The following is a 25,643-nucleotide window of genomic DNA, read 5'->3' on the forward strand; positions in this document are numbered from 1 at the left end:
AGAATGTTTACGGGTAAAACCAGCCGCACCGCCTGATCCCAGTCAATCAGCATGTTTTCAGCCTTTTTGTTTGCAACTTCGGCACATTAAGTGTAATTAAAAGGTGTTTAACTGCACTGAATCATCTGCACGTGTGCGTTTAGGCGGCTGAACACGCAAACAGGTGCAGAGTGAAACATTTATGGAGACCACATGAGTGTGTGTGAATCAGTGAGAGTTTAATCTCATATAATTTATGAAAGCTTGATTAGCCCCGGGTTGCAATAAATGACTCTAATGTGCAAAATCCATGCCAGAGTTTTGGATCATTTCGTCTCAGAGCGAAGGAGGCGAAGGAAGCGACTTCTTTCATCATATACATGTTTACCTTTCACATATTTCTGCTGTGTGCAGGGCCTGTGCAGTTAGAGGAGTTCATTCCTTTGTCCCACTCAACACCATGAAGTAATCTTCCTTTTTTTCCCCCTTATCAGTATATACAACACACTTCTACAGATCGTTGTCGTGTTTAAAGCCTTTAAAGTCACCATGAACCTTGAAAGGCGAGTATTTTGAAGATTCAGTGGTTGTACCATATTCTGTAAAGGAACAAGAAGCTGAATATCTCGGTGGAAAATCTGAATTAGTCTTCAAAACAACACAGCAAAGTACTATTGTGTCATAAAATAGAACAACCAATCAGGTTATGATATGCAAATGAGGGCAATACAACAGCACTTTTTTTTTTTTTTTTTTTTACCAGAGGAAGATGACATTTCCATATTTACAAATCTAGATTTGTGGTAGAACTTCTGTGCCTTTTTCGACAACTTTTTTTCTCTGACTAACAATTTCTTAAACATCATTTAACGCTGTTTAATGCTGATTGGTCAGAAGCTGTTGGTTAATTTTCTAACAGCAGCTCTGACAGTTGCGCGGCTGCAAACCACAGGTTTTTATTATTAATGCGCTCAGTCTGATGCATTATCGTTTCCATAGTAACAGCTAGTACACAGGAACTTTGCTTTAACGTAATTTCATAAACGTGCAATTTTGTTGATATGGAGGAGTTTTGACGGAAGGAGTCTCCAGTGTCGGTGCTTTGTAACACTCGGAGGTAAAGCTGTAGCTTTAAGTTTTCCGACATCTTCAGGACAGAGGAGTTTACGCGTTGAGGTTTCTCTGGAACGAGACCAGCTGGGTTTTTAAAAAATTTTATTTTATATATTTTTTTATTAACTGCGACAGAGAACAAAGTGAGAGCGGTGAGGGAATGATTGCTTGTAGCTGCTATAACGTAAGTAAGAACAGGAACAAGATCTATTTTTAGAGACTTTCCACAACTTCAGACTGTAATCAGATAAAAAAGTATGAGGTGGCGTCCTTTAATAAATAAATATGGTTAGTGTTGGCACTTTGCTGCGATGTAAGAAGGATAAAATATAATCGACTTCATAGCACCCCTGTTGTGTTTTATTCTTTTACGTGTACAAAGTATCTTTCAAAGTGCACCTATGATGGTTTTTCAAATCTTACCTTTCATGTAGCGTGTTATATATGTCGCTGTTTGTGAATGTAAAAACGTCTACAAAATTTCAAAAATCAAAGCGCACGTCAAATGAAGTTATCGACTCCCAAAAGAAGGAATCGATTCTGAACAGCTGAATCGAGTCGTTACCGATTCCAGACTCACTTCCTGTACTAACCTACGTAGGTCCGTAACAAAAAGCCCCACCTCTGGTCTTCGTCGGCTGCTCGCTGACAGCGGTAGAACAATCACGACAGACTGGGACGTCTCCAGTCCCAATCAGAGCGGAGTACGCTCTCTGAAAGGAGGCGTTTAGAACGAATCCTTTACAACGGATCATTTAACGAGTCGTTTGTGACACCGGGGGGACTAAGGTAACGCTGCGGTTTAAATGATGAGCACGTTAAAGTGTTTTTTGTCCTCGGATGCACGTAAATCTATCGTACGAGACCTTTAAAACAAAATTAGGACCCGTTTCAAAACCATAATAGGTGCGCTTTAAATGGACGGAAGACACCGTGGTGTCAGACTTTTGGATTCCGCTGTAGTATCGAAAAAAAAATAATAATATGAGAGCAGGTATAATAACAAACTTTCTAACAAATGAATAGGCCATGGCAACAAGACAATGTTTGTTTGTTTGTTTGTTTGTTTATTTATTTATCGATTTTATTTGAAAAATCCTAGGCATATTATTAACACACCTTTGCTTCTACACTGTAAATAGCAACATCATCATTTGATACAATTATAAAATGACAATAAAGAAGGATTTCCATTGTCTGAAGCGATTATAGCAGGGAAAGCAGATAATAAATATAATAAAAGCCACGTTTTTTTTTCTTCTTCTTCTAAGGATTCATTATAAATGTGGCTTCAATCACACTCGATACACAGCAATCACACACCAGCGAGGAAGAAAAACAGACCTGATACACTGTGCTGTAAATCCAACACGGTGAACTTTATAATGAGAGAAAATCGATAAAATTGCTTCACGTCTTCCTTTGTGTTAATAAACTGAATTTTGCACACGACGGGAAAAGCTGCGCTTTCACGAGACGGTGTAAACGATCCTGCCTGATGAAGTGAAACAGGACGGACATTCGTGTTAACATGTGTCTTAACAAATCCCTTGTGTTCGTTACAGCTCACATCTTCAGGAATCCCGGGCACATCTGGGCTGAGCTGTGATTGTTTTGGAGACCAGTCTGGACAAGCTGCTGAATGAGAGCCCTGAGCTGAGAGCGGGTTCAGGCTGACAGAGGCTCGTACACGTGGAAGTGAATCCCCTTAGAGCAGGTGATCTTCATCACGGCTCCGTTAAGGCTCTCGTCTGTTACCAGGCGCATCATTCCCTCTGCGATCAGAGACGGCCTAGAATCACACACACACACAGGTCAGATGAGCGATCTTGGGTGATCAGAATGCTCCAATCCTTACAGAAAAATCACATCCGACACATGTCCTTCGCATGTTTTCCCACATATAATGTAATAATAATAATAATAAACACACCATAAATATGGCAAAAATTAGGAAATAAATGAATCATATGGGGGGGGGGGGGGGGGGGGGGGTCACATGGAAATATCCCCACATGCACTACATGTAAAAAAGAACATGCATTCATATTTACATAAGTGAATAAAAAATAAATTCGTCATAATTAAATCACATGACCTACATGTGAAATCCCACATGTGAAAAATGAAATGCCGTGACCTACAGTCCCGTCTGAAAGTACTGGAACAGCAAGGTCAATTCCAGATGAATACGAGACGACAGATGGGAATTTCAGCCTTTACTTCCTGATATTTCACATCTAGATGTGTTAAACGACATAGAACGTGGCACGTTTCATGGCAGGCAAGACAATTTGAAGGTGAGCAAAAGTATTGGAACGGGTAGTCTTAAAGTAAACGACGCTTAATATTTGGTTGCGACTCATCGGTGTCACCGAATTGTTAGTTTCTTCTTTTGTGAGGCTTTTCCAGGTTTTTACCGCGGCCTCTTCAAGTCGTTGTTCGTTTTGGGAGGTTTCTCTGTTCGGTCTCGTCTTCCGGAGGTGAAATGCTGCTCAATTGGATTAAGGTCTGGTGATTCCAGTCTAAAACCTCCGTCGAGGTGGAAGTGTGTTTTGGATCACTGTCCTGCTGCATGGTGAAGTTCCTCCCGATTAATTCGGACGCATTTCTCTGTAAATTGTCAGACAAAATGTTCCTGTAAACTTCTCAATTCATTCTGCTGCTACCATCACGCCTTACATAATCAATAAAGATTAGTGAGAACGTTCCAGAAGCGGCCATGCGAGCCCAAGCCATGACGCTACCTCCACCGTGTTTCACAGATGAGCTTGTATGTTTTGGATCGTGAGCAGATCCGTTCTTTCTCCACACTTTGGCCTTTCCATCACTTTGGTAGAGGTTCATTTTGCTTCCAGAACGTTTGGCTCATCTCTGTATTTCTTGGCTTTCTGATTCTTACTGTTCATGAGTGGTTCGCATCTTGGGGTATGGCCTCTATATTTTGCTCTTGAAATCTTCTTCAAACGTTGGATTCTGATACCTTCACCCTGCCCTGGGAAGATTGTTGGTGATGTCACTAACTGTCTTATTTATTTATTTTTTTTTTTTTTTGGGGGGGGGGGTCTTCACAGCCCCCACAATATTTCTGGATGTTCTTTTCCTTGGCCGACCTGTTCCATATCTGGTTGCTCAGTACACCAGAGCTTTCTTTCTTTTTCACAGCATTCCAAATTGTTGTATTGGCTATGCCCAATGCTACAAACATTTAACTTTAGAGAAATGGACTTGTTTGAGAAAGTGAGGTGAGGTGAAAGTAAAGTAAAGCACGGATACTTAATACAGACTACAGATAAGTGAAGTACGGTGCAGAAAAAGTACAGTAACTAAGGAACTTTGAAGGAAAGTTACTGATGGCTGATGTTCCCAAGAAAGTAAGCTCATACAAAAGTATCTTCACACAGTGAGAGCTTCGTGCGGTGACGCATAGATCTGTGATGCCTACGGCATGGCGCTGTTTTAAAAGCTTCTATATAAATAAAGCTTTGCTTACTTCCTTACTTAGAAAAACAATCGACTGCGGGGTGGTGTGATGAAGCGGAGTCGCCGTCACCACACCACGCTCGATTGCTTTCCTATAAAAGCACGCCCTGACGTGTTTTATTACTCTTATTCCACCTCCGCAGCAAATGGACGACGATCACGATTTTTTGTGAACAAGTTTTTAATCCTTTTGTTGTGGAATGTCCTTGAAACAAGTCAGTTCCTGTTCTTCCTGAACTACACCACCGAAAACAATGCCACTTGTCATGTTATTGAGAAACCACAAAGCGTGAACTCCTCTGTCCTCTGAAAACTGACTGCTGACACTGGAGACTCCTTCCGTGAATGCTCCACAAAGGAGCATCCTCGTTGTAGAAAACGTAACACCATATCAATAATTCAATTCTTTTATCTTTGTCAAAACGTATGTTTATCGTTAGCTGTAGAGTGTGTAGCGTGTTCACTGTACGAGTCCCTGTGAACGAGCTGTTACTATAGAAACCACGAGGGCCTTGATATAAACCTGTTATAGAGCCGCTCTTCTAGGAAATGAATCAACACCTTCTGATCCATCAGAACAGTGCAGAATAGTCCTGTAATATATGTATAAGTTAAGTTATGAGTCTAATGTTTTTTTTTGTTTTTTTTTGAAGATATAAACCATACTCTAGTAGTGTAGTGTATCATGAGATATATCAATTAAATAATAAAAAAAAGGTGAATTTGACTTTTGAACCTTTAAAAAGGGAACGAAGCTGTATATTAATGGGTTTAGGACACAACCTTGAGGGACTCCTTTATAGTCCCGAGGTCTGCTAGACAGAGTCTCGTACGGAAGATGAAGACGTTTGGACATAAACAGCGTCCTGATGTATGACTCGGTGTACGGTAGTGTATGGCATGGCAGTTGCTCCGCCCACAACCGCAAGGCTCTCCAGCTGTGAATTCCATGTGAAGGTAGCTCTGTTACAATTGAGAAGGCGTTTGGTTTCGTAGATGAGTGACTGCCTTATAATCGCTGTATCAGAATGAGTCACTAACTATTGTTAAAAACAAGTTCCTTTTCCAGAAAGAGCTGTCACACTGAGATAATGCACTTAATGCTGGAGGAATGCACGTACAGTGCGTACGAAAGCCAGGAATCCGTCATCAGTGTAGCGCTCGGTGAACAGCTTTTAAACGACCTTTAAAAATACTCACTTAAGAACCCCGTACTTGTCCATCTTCTGCTTTAAGTCGTCTTTGTACTTGATGAACTTGCCCATGGTCTCTTCGCAGTCGACGCTGAGGAGGAGTTGCGTGTCTACGAAGGCAGGACATAGGACGTTGATCCTCACGCCGTAATTGCAATGCTCTGATGCATCCTGCCCAGAACAAAAAGTTCAGTCAGAGTGCACACATAGCGCAAAGAATGAGTCAGTATTCAGGAGGGTTTTTTGGTTTTCCCCGGTCAATCGCGCAGTCACGTCTGGAAGGGTCATGTTTCCCAACCGCTTGGTGTCTCGCCCTATGGTCACACTAGCAGGCAACAAGTCACTCATATTATGTGCAGTTTTCGTTTTGATGCCAAATCATAGTAGCTATATATATATATATATATATATATATATATATATATATATATATATATATATATATATATATATATATAGCTAAACGAATTAAATAACGCACTAATCAGAGTGTGAATATTGCTTGTTTGACTTACTCTGACTCAGGCTAGCTTTCTTGCTAGTTATGTACACTCATCAGAAGCATTAACGATTTTGGCATTTAATCAGAGGTCATATATAACAAGATAAGATTACGTGTGGGAACTAATGTCAGGGAACCAGTTACCCTGCCGAAAAAACCCCCCAATAGAAACCATAAGAGTAATATCATTATAAACTATCAGCTAACCATTAAAACCATAAGTGTTCTTTAATGGTATCCATTAGACAAAACATGCCACCATTAGAAGGCAAGAAATTATCCGTAGAGACCCAAAGTGACCATTACAGTTTCTTGAAACGTGGGATCACACGGACCAGGCGGCTGGTCGGAGGAATCGTTGGAGGAAGTTGTTTACACATAGTGTTGTCGCTTGCCAGTGTGACCGCTGTGTGAAGTTTGTTCCTTGAGTTTAAAATGTGAGAATGTAGTGGATGATTGTGGCTAGCAGTTTAGCACTGTGAAAAAAAGGTCTAAATCGCATAAATGATATCGTACCTAGCTTTGTAGCTCTAAAGGAACACTTTGGCCGAAGATCGCAACGTCTAGTGCCTGAAATTTTGTACAGTAGCTCAGGTTAATGTGGAAGAAGTTTACCGGTTTATCCCTAGACAGCAACATCGTGGCCGAGCGATTGCATTCGGTGGCTGGCGGAAACTATCGTGACACCTATAAGTTACACCTATTTCCTGTTGCAATATTGTTTTTGAACAGTGGACTTCCTCCCCCTAACTGCTCAGCCGCGAGGAACGTCTACGTCAAACAAACGGCCACTTGCAGAACAAGAGGCGGAGGAGACAACAAGAGTGGAATTTCTAGGAACTAGGAACACACTCAGCGTTGTGAAATGAGCAAACTTTGAACAGTGAATAGAATTGTTTCAGTGTTTGTGTCGTTGTCCGGGCGTAAAAATATTAAAAGGATCACATAAAATAGATTTTATATATATATATATATATATATATAACATTTGCAATACAAAAATAATCTTAATACTTGGTTGGCAAAGTAAGTGTAAAACTTGGCTCAATTAAGAAATAGCGAGGGTCCAGTCAACAAGGGCGGTGTTAAAAAGTGTACTGAAATGCAACACTATCTTCTATCTGATTTACACGTAGTCATCCGGCTGTAGATTTTATTCCGTGCGACATATAAAAACAGCGTGTCGAGCAGGTGAACGTGGGACGATGTACTCACCGCCAGTGCTCTGGAGAAGCCGATCACGCCGTGTTTGGTGGCCGTGTACACCGGCTGATAAGGGGAATGCAGGAATGCTGTAGAAAAAACAAACAACGGAAACGTGGTGATGTATTCCTTCCAGCCTTAAACATACTGTAGATAAACAACTATAAACACAGTACAGAAAGAAAAAGAAAAAACAACAACCGCGCCTGGTTTTTATGTGCAGCAGAAGAATGCTTCACATTATGAAAGGAATAAAACACTCCGTGTCATGCTGTTATAGGAAAATAATCCACGATATTAACGGTAGTGCGATGAAGCAGAGTTACTTTTACCACCATGAAGCTGATTGCCAATAAGCAATTTGTGAACGATTACGAATTTTTATTTCTTTAGAAACAAGACGTCATACTTTTTTTTTTTTTTTTTATCCATTTGTAGTTACAGTTGATGTTTTGGGACATTCATGAGACAAGTTTGTTGCTGTTAACACTTAGCTCCTGTTATTATTCTCTCACTAGTCTCATAATAATAATAATAATAATAATAATAATAATAATAATAATAATAATAATAGCTGCAAGCAGCAATTACGGGGCCAAGCACTCCAGAGGCAAAGTAGGAGCTAAGAGAGCATGTTCGGTTTGGTCTATCATCATGAAATCCATAACTTATTGCTGGCACGGTCTGAAGATGATCCGAGGCAGATTAGGTGAAAATCGGACGAACGGTCCGAAAAGCAAAGAAATTATGTTTTTTTTTTCATATCTCGTGAGCACTAGGTGGCCGTGTTCCGAAACTGTACAGGTACCCTCAAGTCATCCCGGCTATGACATATACTAAGTTTGGTCTGAATATGCTAAAGCGTTACGGAGATATAGCCTCACGTCCGTTTTGCCGTGCTCATCATCAAATCATTTTTGGTCGGCGTGGTCTGAAAACGATCTGATTCGATTTTCGTGAAACTCGGACACGAAAACATCTAGGAGGAGGAGTAGATTGATCAGAAAATTAAAAAATGGCGTCATAGGATGCATTCGACTCGGCATGAGTCAAGGGATTAGAGGAAAAAAAAACAAACAAAAAAAACGTTATATCTAGCCCTTAGCATAAACATGAGTGCTGTTGGTTGAGCTAGAGGGTTTGAGATAGCGACTCTAAATTTGCTATGGTAACATGTCAGACTGTCCCCTATCTGTGCACCAAATTTCCTAACATTCTTATGTACGGTTCTATGGGCTACCATAGACTCAAGAGTGGAACAATAATAATAATAATAATAATAATAAGAAGAAGAAGTGGAAGAACACTAGAATAACACTGCAGTGCTTGGCCCCTAAATATGTTACCACAAAGTCGTATACCCTAAATACTGCCCCATATCTGAAAACGTAGACCGACTGACACTGGAGACTCCTTCCATAAACGTTAAATAAATGTCTCAACGGCTATATGTTTTTATTTGCTACGTGACTTATTACGTACGTTTAGATTTTCTGAAGCGACTGGCATACGAGTCCCTGAGTAAGTTGTCACTCTAGAAACGACAACACCTTCTGACCAATCAGAATCAAGAACTCAGCAGGTCAAATCCTTTCAACTCATCAATTCATAGGTATCTTATGGCCCGTAAGTGATGTATGTGATGAATACTGACATGTTGATACGTTGATTCGTCCCCTGTGCAGTCTGTAGACGCGCTCATCCAGAGCCACTTACATTTATCTCGTTTATACATCTGAGCAGTTGAGCTTTAAGGGCCTCGCTCAAGGGCCCAACAGTGACAGCTCATTGGTGCTGGGATTTAAACTCACAACCCTAGATTCAGGGAATAAAAGGTAATCCGCACTCTTTCACATAACACATCAGGTGTCGTGACGTGTTCCAGGATGTTCCACAGTATACACCGAAGCTTCTTCGGCTTCTAGGATCGACGGAGAAGAAGCGACAACTTGACGAGCACTGTGAAAGATTCCCAGCGTCTTCGTCATGGAAAAAAAAAAAAAAAAAAAAAAACTGGAGCGCTTTTAAATCAGAGCATTAAAAATCCTGCCGGCTGCCCAGTGCGCTTAAACAAAAGCCGTGCTCCAGAAACATAAATTGGCTAAGGATCATTTCCTGCGCTGAATAAATCTTCAGGCTCAGTACCGCTTTTTATAGATCCGCACAAACCCGACCAGCAGCTCTTTATTTATTTATTTTACCTCCACACTCTATAATAAAATTCAGCTGTCTGCTGGCTCTGTTTCTTTCTGTCGACGTTATCACGGCGCAGTCGTGTTCTTAATCCATCACCTCCAACCTTGAGGCTCCGACATGATAAACAACTTTTTACGACCGGCACCAATCCTTCAATTACCGACCGGGACGTGCAAAGGCAGCGTTTACAATTAAATAGCTTCCTGTGTGTTCTAGATGAGTGAATGCAAACACGGTGTAGACAAGATTAATCCATGTGGGCACAATGAGAGCCTCTGTTTCACGGGATTTCCCTGCGAGTGCGTATGACTACAAGCGCTCCATTAGGTTGTGATAAAGAGGTAAATAAAGGATGAGGCAATGCCACGGAGACGTGCTGCACGGCTGTTGCGCAAGTTCAGAAAGAAGCAAGCGTCACACTGCAAGGGCCTTTTCGACACTCCGCGTCTACAGCTCGGGTCAAAATAAACCATCTTTATTTTATTTTTTTTACTACAAGGTAAACCTTTTCCTTTACCCGAGACCGATTTTTATCCAAAGGCAGCATTTTTTTGTTTCGTTTTTGTTTTGCACTGGAGCTACGAGATAAATGTTGCTAACAATTACATACAGTACCTTGCATAAGTGTTGTTTGCTTCTCTAATCTGCTCTTTTACCCGCTCATTGTCTCCTCTTGGTGGAGTCACGGTTGTGGCATATTCTTTCAATTTTCTAAAATAATGAATTTATTACCGGTTTGTGGGATGTTCAAAGTTTGGAATATACATATCTTTATTTATATCAACACACCCTGATTGATACTTTTCCAAGACTTTGCCCAGACTTGTTATGATATCTGCTTGATCTTCATGACGTTTATTTGTTTAGGTTTTTCCAGCAACTCTGGGTACTTCCAGGAACAGCATTCATCATTCATACTGCGATCACGTGACGCTTCAATTGCACACAATTATGGTGACTAATTTATTAGGCGAATACTTATACAATTGGGGCGGCTGTGGATCAGGTGGTAGAGCGGGTTGTGTACTAATCGTAGGGTTGGCGGGTGGATTCCCGGCCCATGTGACTCCACACACCGAAGTGTCCTTGGGCAAGACACTGAACCCCAAGTTGCCCCCGATGGCGAGTTAGCGCCTTGCATGGCAGCTCTGCTAACATTGGTGTGTGAGTGTGTGTGTGAATGAGACACAGTGTAAAGCGCTTTGGATAAAAGCGCTATATAAGTGCGCCATTTACCATCTACACTCATGACGTATAATTCATTTTAGTTCAAGGAAATAGCGATACGAAACGTGTGGAAGGTTCAAGGGGGTGAATACTTATGCACACTGGAAATAGTGTTCAGTATAGCAGAATACATCCATTACAAATATATATATATATATATATTTGCAAAGCAAATTTATACAAAGCAAATGTGATGGGCATTACCGTCTGAATCACTAACAACAACTATGACTCCGCCTTCAAACTTTAAGCCACGCCTCCTACTTGAATCTGATGTAAAAGAAGTGCTTCAGCTTCAAGAAGAAGCCAGTTCTGTCCATGTTTTTGTGTCAAAGCCACCTTTTTTTAACATCACGTCGACGAGTGTGATTCGTTCCGATGGTTATTTGAAAGTTATAGCACCCCTTCATCATGGAAGGATCTAAAACTAGTACCGTTAATCTCATGATCAGCTCTGTTTACAAGGGAATTGTGCTTCTCAGTGCTGTTATATGCCGTGTGTCTGAATGTTGTCTGTTGTAACTGTTGTGCAGATTGTTCAATAAAAGTTGAGTGAGCAGAATTAAAAAAAAATTAAAAACCCTTAGGGGCAATCCACCTAGGAGCATGTTTTTAATAGTGAGAGAAACTGGAGAACCTGGAGAAAACACCCACAAGGAAGTGGGTAGAACATGTGACACTCCATACAGTCAGTAACCCGAGCGTGTGTTAGCATTGTAACCTTATAGCAAACGTGCTTAGCGGTTAGCACGTTTGTCTCGCACCTCCCGGGTTGGGGGTTCGAATCCCGCCTCCGCCCCGTGTGCGTGGAGTTTGCATGTTCTCCCTGAGCTTTGGGGGTTTCCTCCCCCAGTCCAAAGACATGCGTTGTCTTTGTCAGATTGTCCGTAGCGTCTGAATGTGTATGTGATTGTTGCGACCCTGTGTAGTACGGAAAATGGGATTTTATAGCGTCTAACATTTTTTATAAGATGATCTGTGTATCACGGTGGTTAAAGAATCACTAAGCCGAACGCAAAGACTTCAATAAATCAGATATATTCATTTACTTTGAACTGTACGGTAGTCTGACTTTACTGAATCCCTCATTTGATGTGCCGTCATAACATGGTGTGTGTGTGTGTGCACGTGTAGACAGGAAAACTGAAACCGATCCACTCGTCTTGCCTATCACCGACTTTCATCACAGCACATGCTCTAGCCTATGAGCAGTATCGTTTTCAGCCATCTGAAGGCCATTTGCTCGTGTTTGAACGTGCCTGAAGCATGTTTAGAGGGAATGTCGTGTTTTGTTTAAACGATCCTCGTTCCTCTACGCGGGGAAGAAAGACGTAAAAAAAACAACAAAAAAAAAAACAAAACCAGAGGCTAATCTTAACGTTGATGGAATGCGTGGTTTTAGTGCTTAGCTATGTTTACAAGCTGTCAGTATGTGTGTGTGTGCGTGTGTGTGTGAGTGTGTGTATGGACGTCTGAAGCAAACACGCAAATGGGAACTTTGGCGTCCCACAATCACAGACTTCTGTTTTTGTTTGTAACCGTGACGCACACTTTTCAGCACAAAGTGGCTCACACAGACGCCTATTTACTGCCCCGGGCACATTTTATTCTTCTTACAGATGTTACTTAATCACGTACAGATATCTCTTCCAGCTGAACAAATTCCTCCCGGGTTATTTTTCCATGTATATCATCTAACATACTGAGCTATGTAACTGAAGTGTGTAGGCTCTGTGAAGTACGAGCGCTTCTTCCAGCTGAGAGCTGCTGCCAAACTAAAACGTGCCTGATGGAGGCTGTCCGATTTGCTTTGATTTCTTTCCACGCTGACTCTTACGACTCCCTTTACATGGAAATCTGTCAGTCGACCATGCAACATCCACCGCTGTTACAGAAAGCAGCTGTGAGGACTCACGTGTGCCAAAATAAGGCAACGCATCATCTCTTATACTGGCCTCCTTCCAGTGGCTACCAGAGAAATACAGAATCGAGCTGAAAGTACGCCTGGAATTACAAACAATATGGCTGAAGGGTCCATTCATTATTCGGATTATACTGATCGTGTCAGAATTTTCCATATGGGTCGAGATCGGTGCTCAAGTCCCATTTTTTATTTCCTGTTAAATAAATAAAGATCTTAGTACCTCTTTAGAAGACCGTCCAGGGCTCAGTGATGTCACGAAATGCCTTCGGACCGATCACGTTTTAATCTCTTCCTCTCTTTACCTCCCTCTCCCTCTCTCCTTCTGTCAAGCTACACACGATATCATGGAGATGCCAGTGATCCTGACCTTTTCTGCTCTCTGGACCTGCGTGATCCATTCTGATGACCTACTCCTGGATGGAGCGATCATCAACTGGAGGCTACATTCTGGAGATCGCTGAGGACGGTAGCGCTTGAACTACCATGGAAATGGTTTTGGATTTCAGTTCCACATGGACGTTCTCGCTGGGACTACGGTTGCTGCGATGACCTCGGGACTGCAATTTAACGCATGCATTTTTACACTCAGGTCTCCTTTAGTGAACAGTGGACTAGTTCAACAAACAGACTTCATAGAAACACCATAATGAACTTTCTTTTACTCTCACACTATCCGTCGTGACCCAGATGAGGACGGGTTCCCTTCTGAGTCCGGTTCCTCTCGAGGTTCTTCCTCGTATCATCTCAGGGAGATTTTCCTCACCACCGTCACCACCGTCTCGCTCAATAGGGATAAACTCACACGCTTAAAATCTCCATCCTGTGCTTATATGTTTCTGTAAAGCTGCTTTGAGACGCCATGTCTACTGTTAAAAGCGCCGTACGAATAAAACCGACTTGAATCGAACTTCCGGTATGCAAATCATTACAGGATGGCAATGTGATCACTGGGAGCATTAACTAGAAAGTTTGGTATATTTCGTCAATAACCGTTTCCAAGAACAGACTACTTACATCAAAAGTAAAAAAAAATAAATAAATAAACGCTACATGGAAATGTGGAAAGCCATTAAGATTGCAATCCGCAAGATTCTGAAGCGGATCCATTAATATATACACTAGTGGCTTTGGTGTAAAATCCCGTTTTGTAAAATCTCTCTCTCTCTCTACCTAGTAGGATTTTTTTGTTAGAAATGTCGACAGCGCGGTAGTTCGTTCGATCAGATTGCAGCTTTCATGATTCTGAAGCCAGAAAAGTGTGATTTTGTGATTGTTGCGTCCAAAAATGCTGGATTTTGCTGTGGGTGTTTCTGTTTTGTGGTTTTTTCTTGTCGTTGTTGTTTTTTGCAGAAAGCTGCTTGACTTGGCGAAATCGCATTCGCACGAAATAGTTCTCTTTCGCAGGGATGCTTTGTTGGTAAATGAGACCTTTTAGCTGTACTCGTGAAGACGCACCGCTCTACCCTACTTGAATTCGCAATTTTCATATGAGGTTAAGAAGTGATCATTTGTGTAATTTATTAACTAAAACGTATGATGAGTTAATGATGTCCTTGAGTACACACTGTGGAAAATAAGCAAGGAGTTGTTGTTTTTTTTTTTTTTTGTGGGCCATGACTTTAGCTAACGTTTTGGCTATGTTCCTGATTCGTGAAAGATTACCCACCATCTGGTGAAGCTAATGAATACGGCTAGTAAAAAGAGCTCGTGCTAACATCCAGCACGGGTGCTTAGCATCTACAACGTTAGCGTCGTAGCCTTGCATACACGATACAGATTGTACATCACTAAAAGCCATTAGCGAACATCCTGCTACATATGTGCTAGATCAGCTTCTCTCCGTCCCAACAGAGAGTCCGATCTGTCACAGCACGGTCTCTCGGAGTTCACACGGAGGTTCGGGTTACATTTTAGCTCTGACTCTTGACCTCGGGAGACCGGTTTTTTGGCACGAGCCCTGCTGAAATAGAAAGCCGCTTGATATTTAAAAAAATAAACGGAGGTCTAAAGGAGAATGTTGCATTTGGCTGAGTCGGGATGTGGAAAGGAAAATAAAGGCTGGAGAGATGGAGGCAGTATCAGTGCTGCATGTGGAATACTGGCGTGGGGGGGATTTAAAAAAATAAAATAAATAAAACTTTCCCGAGAAAGGTTTGTTGAAAATAATGTACATTTACTTTGTTAAAAAAAAAAAAAGGCACGGTAACATTTTCCCGTACGTGCCGCAGATTATTGTAGGTAAATAAAAGCTTGGCGTGACCTGTACAAGTGAACGACTCTGATTCAGAGGCAGACTGTGATTAAATAATTATGTCACACCACTGATTTTGGTTAATTGCACAAAACCTGCCTAGCGTTAGATAAAGAAAACGAGGGAATGGAATAATTACGATGGAGAACAACATGCCCTGCTGTGATATACTCTCATCTCCGGTTAATCATCTTCCTAGAGCGAAGTAACGGAGGAGGAAAGGAAGAGGAGCGAACTGCACTTCACCTTCAGCATCAACTTCTTCTTCTCCGCCGCTGTTTATCTACAGCACGGGAGACCTGCAGCTGTCAGCACTCTAATAAACTAAAAACGCTGAGGAAATAGCCAGGGGCTTCGGATATACACACACACACACACACACACACACACACACACACACACACACACACACACACACACACACACACTGTCTGCAGTAAACTAAAGTTCAAGCTGTGCCTGCATTCCAGGATCCTCAATCCTACATGGAGCTTTTCCAGCTAAAACTCAGCGAGCCAGAGGATTAGGAGCAGATGCACATTCATCACCCATCGGGTTTTAACACTTCTACTCCTTCTCCTCCTACTACTCCTCCTCCTATTACTCCTCCTCCTATTACTCCTCCTCCTCCTATTACTCCTCCTCCTATTACTACTCCTCCTACTACTACTCCTCCTCCTATTACTCCTCCTCCTATTACCCCTCCTCCTATTACTACTCCTCCTATTACTCCTCCTCCTCCTATTACTCCTCCTCCTATTACCCCTCCTCCTATTACTACTCCTTCTCCTACTACTACTCCTCCTCCTATTACTCCTCCTCCTCCTCCTACTACTACTACTACTCCTTCTCCTACTACTACTACTATTACTCCTCCTCCTCCTCCTCCTATTACTCCTCCTCCTCCTACTCCTCCTCCTACTACTCCTCCTACTACTATTCCTCCTCCTACTACTCCTCCTCCTCCTCCTATTACTCCTCCTCCTCCTCCTCCCCCTCCTCCTCCTACTACTACTCCTACTACTCCTCCTCCTCCTCTTCCTACTACTACTACTCCTACTACTACTACTACTACTCCTCCTCCTACTACTACTACTCTTACTACTACTACTCCTTCTCCTCCTCCTCCTCCTACTACTCCTACTCCTCCTACTCCTTCTCCTCCTCCTCCTACTACTACTCCTCCTACTCCTTCTCCTCCTACTACTACTCCTCCACCTCCTCCTCCTCCTCCTCCTACTACTACTACTCCTATTACTCCTCCTCCTCCTGCTCCTACTATTACTCCTCCTCCTACTCCTCCTTCTACTCCTCCTCCTCATACTCCTCCTCCTCCTCCTACTACTACTCATACTACTACTCCTTCTCCTACTACTGCTACTCTTACTACTACTAAACACATTTATTAAGGAGAGAGATATGACTTGGAGCTATTAACCAAGAATGTGTCATATCCATCTACAACACTCTATTACAAACAAATAATCACAGATGAGAAAGTGACAGAGCTGGACAGACTGAATGACTAAAGCGCCGCTGCATCGCTCTCTTGAGGTAGAAACGAAGTGAGGGCTAAATCTCAGTGCAGCACTATCGACAAGTAATGGAATGGCATTGTGGGTAATGTAGGAAACTGCTAACGATAGTGACGATAGACTGAAATGTTGATGAAAGAAATGAATTTCGTCACAAGATAAATTTTGGATGCTAGTGAAAATCACGTTAATTATAACGATTAATATGCAAGGGGTGGACAAATCATAAATTCTTTAGCCACGCGGGGAAGGAAAGCTCCAATGTGCTAGCGTCAACTAATTAACAAGGTTAAAAAGTGATCATTTGTGTAATTTAACTGAAAAGTATGATGAGTTAATAATGTTCATGAGTACACCCTGTGGAAAATAAGCAAGGAATTGTTTTTTTTTGTGCCCTTGACGAAAAGCCCATGACTTTAGCTAACGTTTTGGCTATGTTCCTGATTCGTGAAAGATTACCCACCATCTGGTGAAGCTAATGAATACGGCTAGTAAAAAGAGCTCGTGCTAACATCCAGCACGAGTGCTTAGCATCTACAACGTTAGCGTCGTAGCCTCGCATACACGATACAGATTGTACATCACTAAAAGCCATTAGCGAACATCCTGCTACATATGTGCTAGATCAGCTTCTCTCCGTCCCAACAGAGAGTCCGATCTGTCACAGCACGGTCTCTCGGAGTTCACACTGAGGTTCGGGTTACATTTTAGCTCTGACTCTTGACCTCGGGAGACCGGTTTTTTGGCACGAGCCCTGCTGAAATAGAAAGCCGCTTGATATTTAAAAAAATAAACGGAGGTCTAAAGGAGAATGTTGCATTTGGCTGAGTCGGGATGTGGAAAGGAAAATAAAGTCTGGAGAGATGGAGGCAGTATCAGCGCTGCATGTGGAATACCGGCGTGGGGTGGATTTAAAAAAATAAAATAAATAAAACTTTCCCGAGAAAGGTTTCAGCCGAACGGAGATTGTACATTTCTCAGAATAAAAGCGTCCGCTAAAAATACTAACGGTTCCACTTTCTCGGCATTATAAGTGAATTAATAACGTATCGCAACACTCTGACAACCTTTCTGCAACGTTTTATTTATTTATTTATTTATTCTTTAATAAGCTTCTACATTATATGTGTTAAAAATGAATAAAAGATCACTTTAAAGTCATGACTTAGCTTGAGTTCATTGGACAGAATGTTCTTTTCAAATAAAACTACATCCTAGTCAAAGAATGCTACGTTCTAATCACGTTACCAAAACGTTGCAGGGACGTTATGTTGAAATGCAAACTCCAGCACGTTCCGCTCGGACCTTCTCAGAACATGTTAATTAGCTTTCACTGCTATCTTTACAAGTGTAAATATAAAATATAATCTTACAAAGCACGATCTCTCAGGCACGGTCTCTCTACCGGTATTTACGGATATCCGTAGCGTGGTTTTCCAGAGAGCTGGATTTAAAATGTGGTTTATGAGACATCCCTTTCGAAGGATTTAGAAGGAATTTCACTTCATCTTCACCGTCCCTCCATCTTCGACTCTGCATTACAGCTCTTTATTTGCAGGAAAAATAACAAAGAAAAACAACAATGTCCATTGTCTCCAGATCAACTTTTGCACTAGATAATAAGTACACAGTGTGCCATGTCGGTCCTTGAGCAAACACAATCGATGCGCATGAGTCATGCTAAAGGTTAAATCCAGCACGCAACGAACAAATCGCAAAGTCAACATCTTTGTTTTCCGTTAGTGGGGAAATATTTGCCCTGATCGTCTGTCGCTATGTTCAGAGCCGAAGCCTGACAAGCTTGAGGGAATATTTCCTGTGTTTGTCTGCTGAGTTTGACTACAGAAGAGTCTTTTTACGCTAGCAGGGACGTGTATGCGACAAATTGTAGTGTAGGGATGACGGGGAAAACCTTTGCTACAGGGAAGTCATTCTGAATAAAATGATTGTATACTGCTTTCCCTCTTTTCAACGTACTTTCCTCACTACTTTGGCATTTGTACCTAGTAATTTTTACTTCCTTATAGCCTTGCTATATATTCGAAGAGCAAAAATCCACCCCGAACGACGTGCAGATAAATCTTTGTAGTCAGCACGTGACCTTCGAATGACGCCCGAGGTTTATTTTGCAACGAAATTCGGAGTCGACAGGCGCCTCCAGGATTTAGCGATCTTGCGACCGCCGAAATGAGCGCGGGATGGAGCAAACGCCGCGATATTCGGAGGAGCTTGCGATTTTTCAGAATTGCCGAGTTTTCCACAGGTTTTTGGGCAAGATGCGTCATGTGACTTCGTCACGACGCGCATGCAGCCTAAGCCCTCTTCGGTCCACGTGCGTCGAACACGGGTACGGCTAAAAGGTCTCGTTTACCGACGAATATCAGACCGTCTCTCTCGGACGGAGGGGACGTAGCACGTGTGCCCTGTTCCCTGACGAAGGGAGGATTTTACAGCCGTTATTTTCTGGTCTGCAAAAAGATGGGAGTACGCGGCCAATTTGAGATCTGCGTCATCTGAACTGTACTCTTCGGACATACGGGTTCAAGATGCTGACGCTCAAACTTACGGTTCCACATGATTCAGTTCGAGGACTGGTTTGTGACAGACCTAAAAGACGCATATTTCCGCAGGATGCTCCTGAGGTTCGCGTTTGGAGGCGACGCGTACTAATATCGGGTTCTTATCATCGGGCTAGCGTTATCCCCTTACACATTCACAAAGCGCATGGATGCCACTCTGGCTCCCTTGCGACTCCGGGGCATCCGTGTACTAAACTACCTGGACGACTGGTTAATTCTAGTACAATCCAGGGGGACTGGCGTCTCAACACCGAGATGTTGTTCTCGCCCACGAGGAGCTCAGGTTGAACCTGAAGAAAAGTATGCTAACTCCAGTGCAGAGGACAACGTTTCTAGGGGTTATATGGGATTCTACTACGATGAGGGCGTCTCTATCCCCAACATGCGTAGGGTCAAACCTATCAACATTGAGCAAGATAAAGATCTGGGCTTCCCCTCAGGTCTCTACGAGAGACTGTTGGGGTTTACGGCAGCAGCAGCCAGTGTCACACCTTTGAGCCTATTGCACATGAGACCATGGTGGCTGAAAAGTCAGGGGTTTCATCCGAGAACAAACTTCTGAGAGTAATCAGTGTCACGTGGCGACGCCTACATGTTTCGGAGAATTTAGAGGTGTCCCCGGTTTCCAGCCTCAGGTTACAGTGAACGAACGGATTTTTCCGTCACAGTTTACGTTAACGAAACGACCACGAGATCGAATCGTGCGGGCTTTACGACAAGAACCGGTGTTAAAGCGACTCAGTTAATTCACGTGGAACCGATGGACACGTTTGAATGAAGTAAATTCCATCAATTTTTTTTTTTTCCCCGGTGTACGTTTTCCACCAGGGTACAGAGAGAAAAACAGAGAGGCTGCTGACGGAGTGACTCTTTACAGCTGCTATAACATAAGTGAGAACAGGAAATAACATGTTTCCCGAATGTTCCACCACGTGAAATTGCGATAAATAAAAAAAAAACAAAAAAAAAAAAACGCAATTGTCAAATTGTCGTCGTATAAGAGGAATAAAACACATCAAACGCGCTACTATTGGAAAATAACCGACATCGGTGTAGTAACAGTGAGAGTTCATTACCTGCCATGGAGGAGACGTTAATGATGACCCCTCCCTCTTTGCCGTACTCCTTACTCATGTGCTCCAGGGCTAAATACGTGCCTTTAATAACAGACGTCTGGAAAAGAATACAAACACACACACACGTCACATTGGTCTTTTCATTCCACAATCGTATATATTAAAACACTGTACTGCACAGCTGAAGATCAAACGTCCGAATCAATATCAAATTGGCCCTTCTCTATCACGGCCCCGTAATAATCCCCGTCTCTGAAGTGCCTACATCGATCTCTCCTCCCCACCAATAACCGGTGTGTGGTGGGCGTTCTGGCGCGATATCGCCGACGTCGCATCATCCAGGTGGACGCTACACACTAGTGGTGGTTGAGGAGATCCCCTCTACATTATCTAAAGCGCTTTGAGTGTAACTAATCTTCTAGTGCACTCACGGAGAAATCATTAACACTAATCATACAAAGATTTCATCAGACTGTTAGAAGATAATGTCCAGCGACATGCCACATCAGATACTGTTTAAGCTACCAAAGGTCAGCGTGGCTCAAAAACATGCCCCTTACAAAAATCCTGCTCAGATGAAAGCACTATGACCTTCTCAGTGGATTTTCATTGAAAACCTGCTCTGTCGTGTTTATCATGAAGGACTGTCAAGCTCGTGTGCTGCTCTATAGGTAAAGGTAGGAAATAAACCAATAATAAAACACTCTGTGTTGTGCTGTTTGGGGAAAAATGATCAACAACGGAGTAATGCGACGAAGCAGACTGACTCTTACCTCCAACCTGACGTTGATTTCATTTCACTCTAAACAGCACAAAGTGTTTCATTCCTCTTATATCGCAACATAAATCCCTATTTATTTCTCTCGTTCAATTAAAGATCGACAAGTCGTACTTTTTTTATCCATTTATAGTTACATCTAACGATGTGGAACGTCCAGGGAACAAGTTATTTCCTGTTCTCGCTTACGTTATAGCAGCTATAAACAGGTGAACTCTCTCAAGCCTCTTTATTTATTTATTTATTTATTTATTTATTTTATTTTATTTTTTTAAGTTAACCTTTTTAAAGAAAACATAAAGTTACAGCTTTAACGCTGAGACCGGAGGCTCCTTATCCATGAATGTTCGATAAACTTATCACCATATTGACAATTATACATTTAGGGAGAAAAAAAAATAAATAAATCTGTCGCTGTGCAAGTTGGTACTATAGAAAAGAAAACATTCATACACTATTTAGCCAAAAGTTTGTGGACACCTGACCATCACGCCCATGTGTGGCTCTGACACAATGTTGGAAGCACACAATTGTATAGAACGTCTCTGTACGCTGTAACGTTATGATTTCCCTTCGCTGGAACTGAGAGGAACCGAAACGTGTTCCAGCGTGACGACGCCCCTGTGCACAAAGCGAGCTCCATGAAGACACGGTGTGTGAAAGTTGGAAGAAGGTTGAAGAGTGAATTCGAGCGTCCTGCACAGATCCCTGACCTCAACCCCACTGAACACCTCTGGGATGAACGGGAACCCAACCTCAACCTCACTAATGCTCTTGTATGCTCTGAATGAACACAAATCCCCACGGTAACGCTCCAAAATCTAATGGAGAACCTTCCCAGAAGAGAAGTATGGAGCGTAGAGTATTATAACGGCAGCGGAGGGAATAAATCAGGAATGGGATGTTCAACAAGCACATATGAGTGTGATGACGATAAAGTGTCTAGAGCTGCTGTTATGGAAAAGGAATCAACACCTTCTGACCAATCGGAACGGAGATTGCTGTGGTTAAAACTGTCGATATTCTGCACTGCTGCCTGAAGTAAGGAACTTTAACAAACAACTGTCTGAAAAACAGACTGCATGTGAGGACACGCAGAGATAATGATATCTTGTTGAGATTACTTGGGGAGGGCGAGGGGTGTGCTGTTCTAGGAAGATAATCAGTGGCGTATACCACGGTAATTAGCCAATTACTACTTACTAAAGGACGAGACATCATACTTTTAATCTGTTTAGAGTGACTATTCATTTCATAATGAATTAAATACACGCCTTTCCTAAATATTAAACAAACATCTCCATACAGAAAACATCTACAGACCAGCACGACGACGTTTGTGCAATCTGATCATTAGTAAGGTTAGATTACAGTGCGCGTCCTGTCAGAGGTTCTAGTGTAGGAATATTAATCAACACGTCCTGACCAATCAGATCGGAGAATTCAGAAGTGCTGTGAAATAAGAAAACGATTATAGTCACATGTGGACCTGATTAGCTGCTCTGTCATGCTGTGAAACCTGAGCACGGCTACACAGGTGTGTTATGTTTGCTATGCGACTGTTCTGTAATTCATCTACAATCCTAGAAGGCAGGTGGCTGGCTTTCGTGCCCTGAAGCAGTGCGTGTGTGTGTCTGTGCGTGTGCGTGTGTGTGTGTGTGCGGCATTTTGACTGTGTAAACTGTAGCCCAGATGCAAATCAGGCCAAAGTGTGTGTCCTCACCAGGTTCACCTCGATGGTCTTCTCCCAGTTCTTCTCGTTGTTGATTCCGGCGTTGTTGATGACGATGTCTAGTCTTCCGAAGTGTTCCACCGTGCTTTTGAAAGCCTCTGAAGCAATACACGTAAATAAATAAATAAATAATAATAATCAATCAATCACCAAGTGACAGAAAGCATTATTTAGGTGCACTTTAGGTGTCATGGCGGTAGTTCTGCCCTGACAACTTGATTTTGTCAGGAAGGTGCGCAAACGTTCCTAGCGGCTTTCGAGCACAAGCATTTGAAAACGTTTATTTTTCTTAAACGCCTTATTTTATCCTTGCGTTTTTTTTTGTTTGTTTGTTTTTTTTGTTTTTGCAATGGGACATCCTTTAATATTTTACGACCTATTAATTAGCATTGTTTTGTTTGTTTTTTTAAAAATTGTAATAGACATTAGATAGATAGATAGATAGATAGATAGCTTACATACCCTTGATTATTAATACCGTGTCGTTACGTGATGTTCTGTGAGACTTGTTCACGAGTCCCTTGTTTGTCCTGAGCATTTAAACCGCCCACTGTTCTTCAGAAAAATCCTCCAGGTCCTGCACATTCTTTAACTTTCCAACATCTTCTGCATATTTGAGCCCTTTCCAACAGCAAGAGATTTCGACACTGAGGACGACTGAGGGACTCGTACACGACTATTACAAAAGGCGCAAACGTTCACTAATGGTCAAGAAGGCAACACGGTGCATGGGGGGGGGGGTAAACTTTTGAACAGGATGATCAGTGTAAATTCTTATTATTTTGGATATTTTTTTCAGGGTTATGCTTTGTCTTAAATTGCATTTCTTACTTTGTAGCACTTTTTCTAGCACAGATTGAGATTTGCCTCGAATGACAAGTGCAGCGTAAATAACAATAACGTACTGATATAATTATTATGCTATAAAGTATCACTCTTTCACTATTTATTGCACAAACAAGTCCAAGAGGTGTCCATGATCCTCACTACAATACTACAAACAGACCAATGATCATATATATATATATATATATATATATATATATATATATATATATATATATATATATATACAGAAAGTAAGAAAGCTCAAGATGTCTTGACATCTCATGTCTTTCTTATACAACGGAGAACATTCCAGGGTTTTTGGCCTGAGGTGCTCCGGAGGGCTGTAATGCAAGCTCGGAACAATCGCACCTTGTTACAGTGAGCGGAGAACAGGTGATCAAGGGATTTCAGAAATGCAGCCTTACAAACAGACAATCTGAGAGAGATTAACTTCAGGCCGAGCCAGATCAGAGAGGATGCGACATGTTATAGGCACACACACACAGAAGGAGAGAGAGAGAGAGAGAGAGAGAGAGAGAGAGAGAGAGAGAGAGAGAGAGAGTCAAAAGCAGGCAGCATGCCAAAGAAAAGAAGGGAAAGGTGCACCAAGTTCCAGGTGAATAACAAGGTCCACAGTGTTTGTGTTGTGGTTGAAGTTACCTTGCAGCTTTCCTCCGTCCGTCACGTCACACTGAAGGAAAATAGAGTTGTCTTGTCCATACTGCTCATCCAACTCTTTCTTACACTCCTCTCCAACCGACTGGTTCAGGTCTACCAGTGCAACCTGAACACACGCACAGAAAAGTACAATAAAAGAGATCTGCTCCGCACACACACACACACACACACACACACACAGAGAGCGAGAGAGAGAGAGAGAAGGAAGAGCTGTTAGAACCTTGGCATGTTTCTCCAGCAGGCTCTCGGCTGCAGCTCTCCCGATCCCCTGCACTCCTCCGGTCACCAGAGCCACTCTACCGCGCAGCGCCATTTGCCGCCGCGGACTCCGCGACACCGCGCCGCGCTTTAAGTAGCAGCAGGAACGCCGAGTCGCGATTCGATTCGCTCCAAAGAATCGGTTCTTTTTCTGAGCAGATTCTCTAAAAGTGAATCGTCGCGAGAATCGATTCACAAACACGAGTAGCAGAGGCAATGGTAGCCCTGATCGTCTGATAACATTTAGGGTTAAATATATTTATTTATTACGTTACTGTTTTTGTTTTTCTTTCTTTGTTGTTGTTGTTGTTGTTGTATTGTATGTTCGGACCCCCTTCAAAACGAGACGGTTCATCCCAAGAGTTTTATCCTAAAGAATAAACTTGTAGCAAGTTTGTGTCCAGGCGTAGAGTGTGTGTTCGCATAAACAGGCTAACACAACAAACAAACTAACTAATAAACAAAGAAGATTGAGATGAATATGTGATGGGCGGGGCGTGGCAAAGATGTGCCTGGAGAAGAAAAATACTAGGCTACATACTAATGACTTAATGGATGTGATGTTAAAATCTTGTTCTAACTGGTTTTTTAAAATTATTATTATTATTATTATTTAGAATTGTATTTTGTCTTTTTTCAGTGTTAAATATTTATTTCTTTAAAATGTTATTTTTTATACAATGAATACAAATACATTCATTTTTGCAAGAATTAGGCCTAATTGAAAAAAAAAATGTTTTTTTTTTATTACACTCTTGTATTCCTGCCAGTTTGTGCGCAATATCATGTAATGTATGCAGAAATGGGTTTATTATTATTATTATTATTATTATTATTATTATTATTATTATTATTATTATTATTTTAGTACATTCCAAATTGTTGAATTGGCTATGCCCAATGCTTGTGCAATGGCTCTGATAGATTTTCCCTCTTTTCTCAACTTTTCTCCCATTGACAGCTGTCTGGTCTTCATGTAGGTTTATCCTTCTTTAACAACAAATACAGTCTTTGCAGGTGAAACCCAGGGCTCAAACCAAGAGTAGACATTCAGAGCTATTATTTATTTAAACCATCAGTGTAGTAGGGCACGTCTGGGCAGCAAGAA

The 25,643-nt window shown here is 41.9% G+C and overlaps 1 protein-coding gene and 1 long non-coding RNA gene across 5 annotated transcripts in view; one reads left to right on the forward strand and one right to left on the reverse strand.

Moving 5' to 3' along the window:
- Positions 1 to 2,133: 2,133 nt before the first annotated feature.
- Positions 2,134 to 24,654, reverse strand: hpgd (15-hydroxyprostaglandin dehydrogenase). Of its 2 annotated transcripts, XM_017463385.3 has the most exons (7): positions 24,498 to 24,654; positions 24,260 to 24,383; positions 22,763 to 22,869; positions 20,262 to 20,358; positions 7,486 to 7,562; positions 5,776 to 5,939; positions 2,134 to 2,884 (listed from the first exon to the last, which is right to left on the reverse strand). In XM_017463385.3, exons 1-7 carry the CDS (start codon positions 24,588 to 24,590, stop codon positions 2,761 to 2,763), a joined length of 786 nt encoding a protein of 261 aa, XP_017318874.1. In that variant the 5' UTR covers positions 24,591 to 24,654; the 3' UTR covers positions 2,134 to 2,760. The 2 variants fall into 2 exon arrangements, with proteins under 2 accessions (XP_017318874.1, XP_053535878.1); XM_053679903.1 differs by lacking the exons at positions 2,134 to 2,884; positions 5,776 to 5,939; positions 7,486 to 7,562 and adding an exon at positions 17,782 to 18,152.
- Positions 20,528 to 25,643, forward strand: part of LOC108263021 (uncharacterized) — a 30,783-nt gene continuing 25,667 nt past the window's right edge. Inside the window, exons 1-2 of one of the 3 annotated variants that reach the window (XR_006981981.2) lie at positions 20,528 to 20,938; positions 21,173 to 21,248. This is a non-coding gene — a long non-coding RNA (uncharacterized LOC108263021). The remainder of the gene's footprint in view (positions 20,939 to 21,172; positions 21,249 to 25,643) is intronic. The other 2 variants (XR_006981982.2, XR_001812062.3) reach the window with 2 other exon arrangements.

This window comes from Ictalurus punctatus, chromosome 3 (genome assembly GCF_001660625.3).
Source record: "Ictalurus punctatus breed USDA103 chromosome 3, Coco_2.0, whole genome shotgun sequence".
Taxonomy (NCBI): Eukaryota; Metazoa; Chordata; class Actinopteri; order Siluriformes; family Ictaluridae; genus Ictalurus; species Ictalurus punctatus.

Excerpts from the sequence above, each read along its gene's own strand:
- hpgd (XM_017463385.3), bottom strand. The coding sequence starts at position 24,590 with ATGGCGCTGCGCGGTAGAGTGGCTCTGGTGACCGGAGGAGTGCAGGGG. Across the intron at positions 20,359-22,762 it reads AGACCATCGAGGTGAACCTG|ACGTCTGTTATTAAAGGCAC; the intron begins GTGAGGACACAC and ends ATTCTTTTCCAG. Across the intron at positions 5,940-7,485 it reads GCTTCTCCAGAGCACTGGCG|GATGCATCAGAGCATTGCAA; the intron begins GTGAGTACATCG and ends TGTTCTGGGCAG.